This window comes from Fusarium falciforme, chromosome 2, assembly GCF_026873545.1.
Source record: "Fusarium falciforme chromosome 2, complete sequence".
Classification (NCBI taxonomy): Eukaryota; Fungi; Ascomycota; class Sordariomycetes; order Hypocreales; family Nectriaceae; genus Fusarium; species Fusarium falciforme.
Genome location: NC_070545.1, coordinates 221861 through 236414, shown reverse-complemented (window position 1 = coordinate 236414; position 14554 = coordinate 221861). Strand labels below are relative to the sequence as shown.

At 33.5% G+C, this 14554-nt stretch overlaps 3 protein-coding genes across 3 annotated transcripts; 2 read left to right on the top strand and 1 right to left on the bottom strand.

Annotated features, from left to right (window-relative positions):
- Positions 1-1551: 1551 nt before the first annotated feature.
- NCS54_00199500 (MFS domain-containing protein) lies at positions 1552-3240 on the bottom strand (the record flags this gene model as incomplete). The annotated part of the gene is made up of 1 exon (XM_053147606.1): positions 1552-3240. One exon carries the CDS (start codon positions 3238-3240, stop codon positions 1552-1554), a length of 1689 nt encoding a protein of 562 aa, XP_053003581.1.
- Positions 3241-4033: 793 nt separating this feature from the next.
- On the top strand, positions 4034-4864 carry NCS54_00199400 (Hypothetical protein; the record flags this gene model as incomplete). Its single annotated transcript, XM_053147605.1, has 1 exon — positions 4034-4864. The coding sequence occupies one exon, from the start codon at positions 4034-4036 to the stop codon at positions 4862-4864; it is 831 nt and encodes a 276-aa protein (XP_053003580.1).
- A 1486-nt stretch (positions 4865-6350) lies between these two features.
- Positions 6351-7601, top strand: NCS54_00199300 (LDB19 domain-containing protein; the record flags this gene model as incomplete). Its single annotated transcript, XM_053147604.1, has 2 exons — positions 6351-7462; positions 7583-7601. The coding sequence occupies 2 exons, from the start codon at positions 6351-6353 to the stop codon at positions 7599-7601; spliced, it is 1131 nt and encodes a 376-aa protein (XP_053003579.1).
- Positions 7602-14554: the final 6953 nt, after the last annotated feature.

The window sequence follows — 14554 nt, the reverse complement described above, 5'->3', positions numbered from 1 at the left end:
CTGCTCTTCATACTAATATTCTTTGGTAAAAGTTGCCAGTGATGTTTGCAGAGACCTCGTGCTCTATGACATCCCCCAACATAATCCATTCCGCGAGCTGGTTCCGATGGCATACCAGCACCCCATGTTGTTGCAGGCGATCATCGCCAGTTCAGCTTTGCACATGTCAAACGCTTGCCAACGGTCATCAAGTTCTTCCAGTATCTTTACAACGACAGCCTCAACTCAGAGCAGCACAAGCTTAGTGAGCTCTCTATCGATCGTTCCATATATGACATCTCGCCCGGAGACTTTCCATGACGCACTCAGGGCCAAGCAGCAGGCACTTTGTCTGCTGAAGTCTGCTCTCGAAGACATGGCTTCAGCGGATGTTGATGTGATTCTCGCGGCGGTTCTTCTCCTCATTGGGTTCGAACTCATTGACTCTGGGCGAGGCAGCTGGATATTTCACATCAATGGCGCGAGAACGATCATTGACAAGCTGATCGCATCCGGCCCGGGGATGGAGACTGCTTTGACCCCGCTTCGCAGCTGGTTGGTGTCAAATTGCTTGGTGTAAGTCGTCCTGTCCAGTAATTGATGGCTCCTGACTTAACACGTACTAGGTATGATCTTCTTGGGTCAACATTCGCAAATTCTTATCTACCGCACAGTGGTGGGCTATCGACGACTACCATGTCACTGCTTCAAGATGCAGAAGGCAACCATTGCTCGTCATTTCCGGCAGCCCTCCTTCCTTTGATACAGGCAGGGTCTCAACTATTAAAGATGAACGACGTTTCCGCGTTTCAGGATACCTTGATCGATTCAGGACAGCACGATGCGCTTCATCTCTTACACGCTGCGAGGTCATTCGACCCGGCTGTCTGGGCCATTAATTTACAGCCACGCTCACCGGCTGATGATCTCCTCCATCGGACTATAATTGCATCTGCACACAGGGCAGCTGTATGTGTCTATCTCTCGCGCATTATTCTTGCTCTATGGCCCAGCACAGTATTGCCAGATGATCTGGAAATCCTAGCAGCCGAAATCATCACCCACCTTTCAAATATGAACCCCGGAGATGCATTATTCACAGCAACAGCGTGGCCAGCTTTCATTGCTGGCCTGGAAACGGCTGACCTTACGAATCGTGCTTGGGTAGTGAGACGATTCCAAGAGCTCTGGGAAATGGAGCCTTGGGGACTTAACAGAGAGGCTCTCGAAGCATTGAGGACAATATGGGATGGGAGGAAGAATGAGGATGCCGTAACGAGCGGCAATGACCGACTCTACAAACAGGAAGAGAATTGGAATTGGATCGAGAAGCTAAAGAACATAGGCACCGACTGGCTGATTGCATGATTGTAAGGCGATCCCGGATGATCTATCATGGTGGTAATAGAGATACATTGCCCTCTGACCGGGACTATATAGGTAACCACTACAATCATGAGAGCAACCACCGGGTAGTCACCAGTTAAATACCACGTGGTCTAGCAACAATTCGTGAGCAGAGGTCTACATGTGGGATCATGCATCTCTCAGAGTACCACCCCTGTTGGCTGATTACCTTCGCTGCTCTGTCATTGCCTCTTCCAGGAGTTCAGCCTTCTCATCCGCGGTCAAATCACTGCTGGCCTTAGGTACCTTCCCCCAGATTGCCAGAATCAACAAACTCGCGGCTGCAGCACCCACTCCAAACCAAAACGTGTTCTTATAACTCTTCCCCAATCCTGCCTCTTCTACCGTTGCTGATTGGATGACGTCCGTCAAAGCAAGGACGAAAGCTACACCTAACTGCAGCACAGAATTAATAACACTCCCAGCCAACCCCTGCTGCGCTGTAGGAAACGTCGTGGTCACGAAAACTGTCATCAAGATCGTGGACAGATCGATTCCCACGGTGCTGAAGATGACTGCAGGGAAGATCCATGCCCAATAACTTGCTCCAAGCGGAATCAGAGCTATGAGAAGCTGTGACCCTACTGCGCCCAGGCCGGAAATGATCAACAGCACACGTCCTGGAACCAGGTGCAAGATGAAGCCTTCGATGACGCTGAGAATGAGGCCTGCAAGACCGAGAGGCACATACCAAGCTACCACCTGCAACGGACTGGCAGACATAATGTTCTGGAAATAGAGTGTGCCATATACAGAAAATATACCCCAGGTGCCGTAAAGCAGGAAGAGGGCCAACAGGAGAGGGCTCATGCAAGGAGTCGTGAAGATCGAAGTTGGCAAGAGAGGCTGAGCAGCGACGCGCGTTTCGATGTAGCCCGCAGCAAGGAGTGACGAGACACCAAGTATGAGACAGACTGGAATATATGGCGTTCGCCAACCTGCAGGGGCGTGTGCTGATTGCAAGATGGAAAACACGACTAGAGTGAGGCCACAGACGATCGTGATGGCGCCGAGGTAGTCCATTTTGGCTTTGCTTGGTGGTTGGTCCTTTGAATGAGGACGCGGAATGGACAAGACTGAAGATAACAGCGTAATTGCCGTCAGGATGGCGCCGATCCAGAAGTAAAAACCCCAGCGCATGAATTGACCTACGATCCCTGCCATGAGAATGCCACCGAAAAATCCAAATACCGCTGAAGTACCGTATACTGCAAAGACGAGATTCTTTCGTGGCCCAGGACGATACAGCGACCCCATGAGCATAACTCCGGTAGGTAAGAATGCCGCAGCTCCCAGCCCTTGCAGAGCCCGGCAGAAGTCGAGCATCAGCGGATTGATGCTGAACCCGGCTATTATACTCCAGGCAAGAAGCCAGGCAAGGCCCCAGATGAAGACGGGATATCCTCCCCACATATCACCCAGACGGCCAAAGACGAGCAAGGTGCTGGCGATGACGAGGGAGAAGGCGGTCGCTGGCCACACACTGGCTGCTTGCGGGATGTCGAGCTCTCTGATCAGTGTTGGGAGGATGACGGTGAAGCCTGAGACGAAGTATTCTGTCAAGAATTGGGACATGGAGATGCTGAAGACGAAGATTATCTCGCTCCAACGGGTTATAAAGATCGGAGGGCGCTCGCGGCCAAGACGTTCGATTCGTGCTTGGAGGGACTCGTCAACTGCGGGTATGGATTCTGCAAGGTCATCGAGATGCGGCGAAGGGTTGTCGTTCGGTAAAGGATTAACAACTTGAGCTTGAGCCCTGGGGCTACATTCTCTCGGCGGGATAGTCGGTGTTGCTGAGGTGTTGCTGGGAACCCGCTGAGTCGGTGATGAAGGTAACGATGGGTGTGTCATTGTCTATCAAATATCGGCCCCTGAATATGCAGAGATATGTAACGAGCAGTGGCCGGGCTATGAAAGGACCAGAGCAACAGATCTTATACAATGTTTTTTTTTGTTTTTCATTCTGGCAAAATCATCATTACATTTGTAATCAGAACATCCGAAGATGTGAATTTTCGGAGAATCGAGGTTGGATGGTAGCCTGAGTTCACCGCCTGTAGCTCTCAAGGGTTGGAAATGCTATTCAGATACTACCGTATTCGTACCTGTACTTATTCCGCGCAGCCGTCTCGCCGGGTGGCTTTGTATCTATCTGTTAATCGTCAAGTTCCCGACTAACAACTGAGCAAATGATAACCCATTAGAAATCCCCAGCAGCCTATCAGCCATCCTTATTGCAAACTAATAAAGAAAACCACCTTATTACAATTCCAACCCCTGAAACCTGTAAAGCTTGCCAGATGAGGCGTCAGTGGATACAACGCTTATGCACGACATGCGTCTTGGCTGCCTATGTGGGGTTAGCTCCAATCGATCTGCCAGCATCCTGATTGGTTTGAGTTTCATCCGCGATACGGCAAGGACTACCTAGAGTAATTACCGACTTGTGTTGAGACCAGCATTTGTCAGTACGGAGTAGAAATGCAGGCTTATTCAGCAGTCTAGTACTGGATGTATGTCTCGCAACCCCAGACCGGTGTCTATATCTTAAGAACTGCGATTTTGTCAGTAACTTGGCTCTTTGCATCATTCTATATTACATATCTCTCCCAAACAAGGCCTTTCTACTTCTGCAAATCTCACAATGTCACCAGTGATTCATTGTGTCCGCCATGGACAGGGCTTCCATAACGTCGGTGCCGGATGCTACACTCTTCCTGATCCTCGCCTGACTCCCTTGGGTGAAGAGCAGAACATGGCTTTGCGCAAGACGGCCTTCTCAGATCAGTCCAAGATATCGCTTGTCCTTGCTTCTCCGCTTTGCCGAACACTCCAATCTGCCTATCTAGTGTTTCAACCAGCCCTCACGGCCAGCAGCAAGTGTCACCCTGAGATCATCGCCATCCCTGACGCTCAAGAAACCTCGGATGACCCGTGCGACGTTGGAGCTGATCCATCAATCCTCTGCAGAGTGGTAGCCGAGAGCAAGTGGCCCGTCGACCTCTCTCTAGTCAAGGACGGCTGGAACGTGAAAGCTTTAGGGACTCGCTACAGCCCAGAAAGCAATGCCATAGCAGCCCGCGCCCGCGACGCCCGCATCTTTGTCCGACAGAAGATCCGACAACTGATCGAGCAAGGCGATACAGACCCTCAAGTTGTGCTCGTAACGCACGGCGGTTTCCTGCACTACTTCACCGATGACTGGGAGGACTCATGGCTGAACCCTGGGACGGGATGGCGGAACTGCGAGACCCGGTCCTACGTATTCAAGCAGGACGTGATGAATGATACAGATGTGGAGGCTAGGCTCACTGAGATGATGGAGAGTCGACTGAGGAGGGGAAAGGGCAATCGAATGCCGGCTGAGGAAGAGCAGGCGGTGCTATTTGAGCAGGCGATGGAGAATTGGGAAAACCAGGGGCTGCAAAGACCCGACAGAATAGGACTGCATCTCGAAACGAGTGTCATTGCATGATGGAATGCCATCTCATAGCGGTCGAGCTCTCCCTCTACGAGGACGGAGTGCTCGACTTTCAGGGTAGAGAATCACTCCACGACTTCCACGACATTGATCAATTTATCGACTTCAATCCAAGTCAACGTCAATCCACAAGGCCAGTTGTCATGTAATCAATCCATCCACTGCAGGGTGCGGCAGCCTGCAAGGCGTACTGTGTCAAAAATCAAGTGCTGCCGATGGCCAACCCAGAGTAGACTGGGGCAATAACCTGATAGCTGCGTCGCCAGGCAACCACCCCACCCGCCACTCACAGCGCAGGTCTTGTGCGAGCTGGAAGACATTATTAGTCGGTGAGCATACACTTCGGATGATAACACAGGGTGGTCATGGCAAGCATCATCTAGACTACCCGTCGACAAATCCGGAAATTACCTAAATAGGCAGCCGACCGCGACCGAGGCGCTTAAGAAACCTACAGAACCGTTGGACGCTTCGAAGAAATCGTTAGGTTACTCAGAAGCCAAGCCCACCCCCCACCGCTTCTTCGAGCCCTTGACCAAGCGTGACGCGCTGGAATTGTCCCAGATATCGTCAAATTTAATTTGTAATCGCCAAGTTCAAGAGGTGCCTGCTCAAATCTGTTCTGGTCGACATGTAAAATTCGCCAGTCTGCCAGTGGTGAGTACATCTTCGAGACCAGTGCCCAAGATCATAGATGCCACCAGGTCATAAAATTTCGACTGTGCCCGTTGTATACCGAGAAATGTGGGAGTTGAGTAATACGCAAGTTTAAATGAGTTACAGCTTTTTGTACTTTTAAAGCCTGCCACGACAAGCACAACTTGAACAGTACATGTTCATCCCGACTGTGCTTGAAAGACGTTGAGTCAAGAGCCGACTGCGATGGTCACTCTTCGCCCAGCCGATGCATTGATTACGAAGGTACGCTTACAAAGCTGGTGGACGACATACCTAACTTAACACGCCAAAAACCAGCCAAGAGCGGTATAGTTCCTTGGATCAACTCGGGGCTGGCAGCTCTCTCCACCGCCGGCCCAAGGGACCCGGAGCCTGGTCAGCCAGACATTGGGACCACTCCGGGGCGTGCAATAGACAGACATAATCGAGCGACAATCCTGTTTGGGGAAGAACGGCGAAAGGTGCTAGGCCTACTTTAGCTTCTCATTCCGACACCTGAGACTTCCCCAGGTCTGCTCACGTTTGCCAGATACAGTGGTTGTTGACTTAAGGGCGTGGCCTCCACATAAAGCACCAAATGTCCCAGGGAGAGGTTCTTTCGATTGCTCCTCACTTCAGCTCCAAGACATAATACCATACCTCAAATTCTCACGGGCAGTTCTTGATAATTACTCCAAAAGACGCTTCGACGCCTTCCGATAGTACTTCGACGCCATCTCAGCGCATTTCAGAGACACATCAAGCAGAACGATACCGTGACGAATTCTGGCATTATCCAACATCTTGCCAGTGGTCAACAGACATGCCTGAGCTGGTCAACCTTGTGCGGCCACTTCGGAACCTTGCCTTGACCAATATATCCAGGCCACGGACAACCTTGGCAGTATCGATCGACTGGGAAATCGAGAGTTCGCCCACCATCGTCATCGGAACCGATTCCGACAGTCTACCGTCATTCTTGTCCGGAACCCTGTCCCTTAATGTAAACGAACCCCCGGTCGAGATTGGCGGCTTCACTGCTGTGCTCAATGTCCACACAGTCCAGAAGAAGCCGGTCAAGAATCGCTGCGCGAAATGCAAGGCCCAGTACTTCGAGATACACCACTGGTCCTTTCTGAACCAACATACTGTCCTACAGAGCGGCAGTCAAACATTCCCATTCTCCACCCTGATACCAGATCACCTACCAGCCTCGATGGATTCACCTCTGCTTTCCATTTCATACGAGTTCCACGCCGAAGTTCACTTCAAGTCTCAAAACACACAGACGAATACGCCTCGAACTGTGGACTTTAAGCGAATCTTGACCGTCAGACGCCGGATTTCCGTTCCAAACCTTCCTCTACAAACGACTCGCAATTTCCCCGCCGAGGGTATAAGAGTTGAAAGCTCCATCAACCCCATTATTCGTCCCGCCGAGGTCAACAACGTCTCCCTCTCGCTAACTGGCCTCCTCGTCTCCCCGGGAAATGGCCAGAACGACCATCTCTGGCGGTTATGGAAGGGGGCTTGGAGGCTGGAGGAGAATATCGAAGCCATTGCGATCCCCTGCGAGCGACACCGATGCTTAGTGATCGAACACGGAAGCGAAGGTTTTGTTCGCAGGAAAACCCGAACGCTCGGCAAAGGGGGCATATACAATGCCTGGGAGGAAAACGCGGCCGAGGGAACTGCTGAAGTGGAGTTTGGTGTTAACATCCGCCAAAGCTCCAATGGCCCCGGATCTGCCTACAGCTACGACACAAAGAGCCTTGACGGTACCAAGGTGACCCATGCGCTAGTTATCGAGCTTGTATTTGTCAAGGAGCATTTCCCACAGGGACAGTTTGATATGGCAATCCGAACGGGCGTCGGAAGAATTCTCACATTAACCTATCTGGTGGTCTTGGCCGATGATCAGAGTATAGCTCCTGGGTGGGCGATGGAGAGTCTACCGTCGTACCAAGACGAATGGGTAATGTCACGGCCCAGGAAACCTCCCGGCCACGTGACCAAAAGGGACCCACGTCATCACACTAATTAGGAACGGATCAGAATGGATCATGTCCTGTAGACCTTGATCCCCTCTGATCCAACGAGTAAGATCATGATGGCTTAGGCCCTATAGGCTATGATCTATCATGATCTGCTTTACTGCACAAAGTATATAAGACGCACTTATTATACTTTCTTATATAATAGCTACCTTAGCTATTAATATAACTTAGTTATACTTAATACCTTAAGCATATTACTAGATATAACTTATACTTATTATTACTTAGATTATACCTAGTACTCTCTATTAATATAACCTAATATAACTAGTTTATCCCTTAGGAAATATATAATTATTATATATTAATAGCTCTTATTTAGTAGTATATTATATATTCTAAGTAATATTATTACTATAGCGCCTAATATTAGATCCTTTTTTACCTCTCGTAATAAGCTATTTATTATCCCTTAATAAGGATAGCCTATAATTAAGCTAAAAAAACCTAATATCCTAATAGATATAAATAATAATAATAAGAAATATATTATCTTAGCCTTATATAAAAATAAAGTCTATAAACTTAGGAATAAATATAATTATTTAATTATTTAATATAATAACCTTTTAGATAATATATAAAATAATATTAAAATTACTTAAGAGTAATTTATAAATATAAAAATATTTATAAATAATATATAAAAATACTTTTATTAAGCTATAAAATAGTAATAATAATAATATTAATAAATAATTAATAAATAATAAAACTAAATTAATTAACTTATTATATTCTAGGCTTAATAAAATAACTTAATATAATAATAAGTTTATAATCTTAGTAGCTTAATATTTAAATATAATATTATTAATATTACTTATAAAAATATTAATAAGATTATTAAGCCTAAGGACTTAGAGTTATTTAATAAATAAGTTATTTATATTAAGATATTTCTTATATCCCTTAAGGCATATTAATAATATTTTTTTACTAAGATAACTAATATAAAAAGTAAGGTTTTATATATTAATAAATACCTTATAAGTAATATATTTACTTAGTTTAAACCTAAGCTATATAATATTCTTAGAAATAAACTTATTAAAGAAATATAATTTCTTTTTATTAAATATAAAAACTTTAAGAATATAATTAGGTATAACTTTAAAATTATTAATAAAAAATAATAAGCTATATAAAAACTTAAAAACTTATAATAAATAAAAGCTATTTTAACTTATATAGCTAAGTTTATATAAATTACCTTATTTCTTAATTAAGAAATAAGTGCCTTTTAGATTATATTTTATAAGACTTAAAAATAAAATTAAAAATAAACTCTATAAAATAAAAAAACCTAATAACCTTTAGGATTATATTAATATAATTATTAAGATTAATAACTAATAATTTAAATAATATATAGAGAAATCTAATAAGAAATAAATCTAAGGTAATAAAAATAATATTAATTAATCTTAGAAAAAGAAATAAACTAAGGGTAATATATCTTATAAAACTTATATAAGACTTATAGAACTTAGAGTAATATAAAAGAATAATAAAAATATTAAGTATTATTATTTTATTATTTAATTTAGGTGCTTAATATAAAATCTAAGGTATTTATTTTAAGTTTAATTTATTAAGATAAATTAAATATCCTAAGTATTAATTTACTTAAGATAAGTTCCTTAATTATATTAAAGGCTTTTTTTATTTTATCTTTGAATATAAATATTTTATTTTTTTTATAAGGTTAATTAATAATATAATAATTTTCTTAAATTATTAAAGAAATTTATAATAGTAATTAATAAAACTAAGAAAGGCTTATATTTCCTTAATATTTATTAATTCCTTTTAATTCCTAATTACTAAGACTTTCTTAGGGTTTATATATTTTATTATATAAGATAATATATCTAAGGAATTTTACTTCTAAGGCATAGAATTTACTTTTCTTAGGTTTTATTAATAACTTAGTATCTTATAATATTTATAATACCTTATAAATATATTTTATATATTTTTTTTTTATTTTAAAGAAAATAAATATATTATCTAGGTAATATATAATAAATATATCTAGATATTCTTATAATATATTATTAATTATTTATTAAAATATAATAAATATATTAATAAGTCTAAAAGGTATAATTAGGTACTTAAATAGTTTATACTTAATATAAAAAATAGTTTTCTATTTATATCTTTTTTTAATCTAAATAAGATTATAAGCTTCTTTAAGGTTAAGTATTATAAAGTATTTTATCTTAAAAAGTTAATCCTTTAACTTATTAATAAGGGGTAATAATATATAATCTCTAATTATAATAATATTAAATATTTTAATGTTAATATAAAATTAAAGCTTTTTATTCTTTTTTAAGATAAATATAATAAGGTATTTAATAAATAACTTACTTTTCTTAATATATCTTTTTTATAATATATCTTTAATATATTCCTTTACTATTAATAATTATATTTTATTAAGTAAATAAAGTTTATTAAAGCTAGGTTATTTCTTATTAATAAACTTAATTTTAAGGTTATAATATATATATTTAGGTAGACTTATTTTAAGTTTTTTTATAAAGAGTTTTTTATAAATATAATATTATAATAAAATATTTTTAAGTTATTTTTTTTTTAGTATTTTCTTAGCTTACTTAAGGTTTTTTTTTAACTTATAGAATTATTATATAATATATATAATTATTTATTAGTTTTATTATTTTTATTTATTATAATATTTATATTATATTCCTTTAGGTAAAAAAATATTTTATATTTACTTTTACTTAGCTTCTCTAATATCTCTAATAAAAGTTTAAGATCTTATATTTAAGTTATTATTTAATATAAAAGGTATCTTATTATTAAAAGAAAGTACCTAGCTAGTTTTTTAATTAAAATATAGGTTAAATTAATATAATTATAAGTACTTAAGTATAAGGTTATATTACTTATTTAATATAATATTAAATAATATCTCTTAGTTTTTTTTTTTAATAAAAACTTTAAAGTAATTAATCTTATTATTAATAATATTATTATTATAATTAAAAGAGGTTCCTTTTAGGTTAATAACTAAATAAGGTATTTATTTATATTTTTATAATAGCTTAAGCTTATTTATTATTATTAGGTTAAAGTAATTTTACTTAGCTTTATTATTTACTAAAGTATTTAATTATTTTCCCTTAATTTATACTTTTAGTTCTAGGTAATATTACCTATATGCTTTATTTATAAAATAAAGGGCCTTTTAAGGTAATTTCTATCCTTATTTATTTATCTATTACCTTATATTAAATAAGCTATCTAGTTTTTTAAGATTATATAGTTAAAATAATTAAACTTATATTTATTATTTATATAGGCTTTATAATTATAATTATTTACTTAGTTATTAATTTATTCCTAATAATTTTATTTTATAGCCTTATTATTATTATATTTATAATCTAGTTATTAGGTTTTTAAGTAAACCTTATTAAGGTCTCTATATTAGATATATTTAATATATTCTTATAAGACCTTATCTATAGGTTTATAATTTTTTCTAAGGTATAATTAAATACTTTTATATTATTTTTTATTAATAGTATTTTCTTAATAAGTTAAGAAATTAAATCTTTTCTTTATTATATATTTTAGCTAATTATATATAGCTAATACTTATTATTTATATTATAAGTATATTTCTTTATAGTAAAAAGTTATTTTTATATTAAGATAACTCTTATTTAATACTTCCCCTTACTTTATTATAATTTACTATATAATAATAATAATTTATTATTTTAGGCTAATAGCTCTTTCCTTTAAGGGGTAAAGGCATAGCATAGTAATATTAAGTCTTTTATATTATTTTTTTACTTTATATTAAAAGGTTTTATAGGCTAAGTAGGGTTTAATATTAGGCTAAGGTAATTAGATTAGAAAATAATTATTTTATTATTTATTTATAATATATATATTATAATAATAGTTTTTATATAATACCTAAGAGATTTTTTTATATTATAGGTATATAGATATTATATATAGGTTATCCTATAGGTTATAATAAGGTTTAGGCTATCTTAGGTTTAGCGCTATTTCCTTATAATATATCTATATATAGATATTTTCTATATTATTTATATTTTATTATTTTCTAGCTAGTTAGATATATTAAGTAGTTATATTAAGTTAATAATATTTATTAATCCCTTTATAGACTAATACCTTATAGTTATCTTTTTAAAGCGCTATATATTAGTTATATTATTATTTATAGATTTATATAATATCTTATTTTTATTATATTTATACTCCTGCGGAATATTAATTATAGTTAATAGGTTTATAATATTTATTTAGCTAAGTAATAGTAATTATTTATTATTTATTAATAAGGTTTTTTTTTTTATTATTTAGTTTTAATAAAGGGTTTTATATATTTAAGTTAATAAGGTATAACTAATAGGCTCTTAGGGGCTTAATTAGTTTATAGAGTTATTTTTTTATAATATTACTAATTATATAATTATTAATAGCTTATTTTTCTATTAGGTAGATAGCTTAGTAGGGCATAGTAATTTTTTTAGGTTAAAGTCTTATTTTATTATATTTTTTTTATATTATTCTTAGTATTTTAATAATATAAATAGCTATCTAGGGGTTATTATCTTAGTTAGTTATATTTAGGTATTTTTTATTTTTTAAGAGGTTTTATTATAGCTTTAATTAATAATATTTTTCTTTAATATCTTATTATTTCTTTTAATATTTATTAGCCTTATAGCCCTTCTTATAATAATAATAAAAGACTTTTATACCTTATTATATTTTACTCTTATAAGTTATATAAAATAGAATTTAATTATTTTATTTATACTAAAAAGTTCTTTATAATAATTAATACCTTTAAGAAATTTTAATATTATTTCCTTAGAAATAAATACTAGATTAAGGTATATATAGATTATAAAAATATTACTTACTTTATAAAAACTTAAGAACTTAGTAAATAATAACTATAATATATTAAATATCTTTTAGAATTTAATTATATTATTATTTATATTAAAGAAATAAAAAATAATAAAATAGATATTATTAACTAATAACTTAACTTAAATATTAAAAAGATTAAAATAAAAAAATAGCTTTTATAATTTATATAAAAAAAATACTTAAAATAATAAATAATTACTTATATTAAGTAATAAATATTATTATATTACTTAATAAATAAATAAAAAAATAAAATTATTACTAATAATACCCTTAGAAAACTTAGGAGACTTATAATTAGATAAGTAGATTAAGTAAAAAGCTAATAAGAAATAATTATATATTAGAAATATATTTTTATATCTTAGAAATATATAAAAGAATTTATTAAATATTATTATTAAACTATAAAATATAATAAAAAACTTAATAATAGAGACTTCTAGGAAATAATATATTAATATTTTTATTAAGAAAATCTTAATATAAAACCTAAAAGCTACCTTAATTATAAAATATATTATAATAATATATAGCTAAGAAATAAAAACTTATTAAAATTATATAAATATAACTAAGTTATAAAGATATCTTATATTACTATTAGAAATACTTATATAATAAAATAAAATAATTTACTCTTAAAATAAATCTAAGAATATTATATATAACTCTTAGATAATAAGAAAATTAATAGGTAATAAGTCTTAGATAAATTATATTATAAACTTATATGCGAAATATATAGTTACTTATTATATAGATATTAAGGAATTAATAAAACCTTAAAGTAAATTAAAATAATATTTATATTTCTTAATATAAAAAAAATAATTATAATAGTTATTAAATAATATAACCTCTATATAAAAACTAAGGCATAATATTATAAACCTTATAAAGAACTATAACTACTCTTAGTTATATAATAGCTATAGGACTTAATTACTATAGACTTTATTATAAAACTACCCCTATTAGAAGAACTAGCTATAAGAAACTTTTATAATAATATTTTTATTATTATAAATAGATTTATAAAATTTTTTTTATTTTATACCCTATAAAAAATTAATAATAATAAAAGAATTTACTTATTTTTTTTATTTTTATATTATTAAAATATATAATATATTACTTAAAATTATTATAAATTAAAGATTATTATTTATTTTAAAATTTTAATAAAGCCTTATAAGATATTTAGGAATTAATTATAAACTCTTTATTATATATTATAAAGAGATAAATAAGTAAATAAAATATATAAATTAAATACTAAAATAATATCTCTAATATTATATTAACTATAAATAAACTAATTAAGTTAAGAAATTACTAGCTATATAGCTAGCCTATAATATAGTAATAAATAAAAATATAAAAATTATATTAACTTATATTAATTTTAGATTTACTTTAAATACCTATTAATAAATAAAAAATATAATTATTAACCCTAAAATAATCCTTATTAATAATTAATTAAAAAACCTATATAAAGAAATAAAAGTAAAATTAGAATTTATTAAAAATAAAATAATAAATTATATTAATAAAAAAAAAATTAAAAGATTAATTTTCTTAAAAAAAAATATAATTTACTTTATAATAAAAAATATTAAAATAAAATAATAAAATAAAAAACTTAATTATAAATATATTAAATTATATAAAATTAAATAAAAAATCTTAAAAAATAATTATAAATTAGACTTATTACTAAAAGTTAAGCTTTACTTAATTATTTATATTTTATTATATAAAATAATAAAAAATATTATTTAAATTAAAATTAGAAATAAATTAGAAACTAAAGTTAATAAATTAAAAGAATATATTATAAAAGCTATTTTTAATATAAATAAAATTAATAATAAAATAATATATTTTATTAAATAAAAAAACTATCTTAATTCTAAAAATATATAAAAACCCCTAGAATATCTTACTAGTATATAATGCCTTCTAAGGGACTTCTATTAATAATATTAAAAGGGAAAATAAA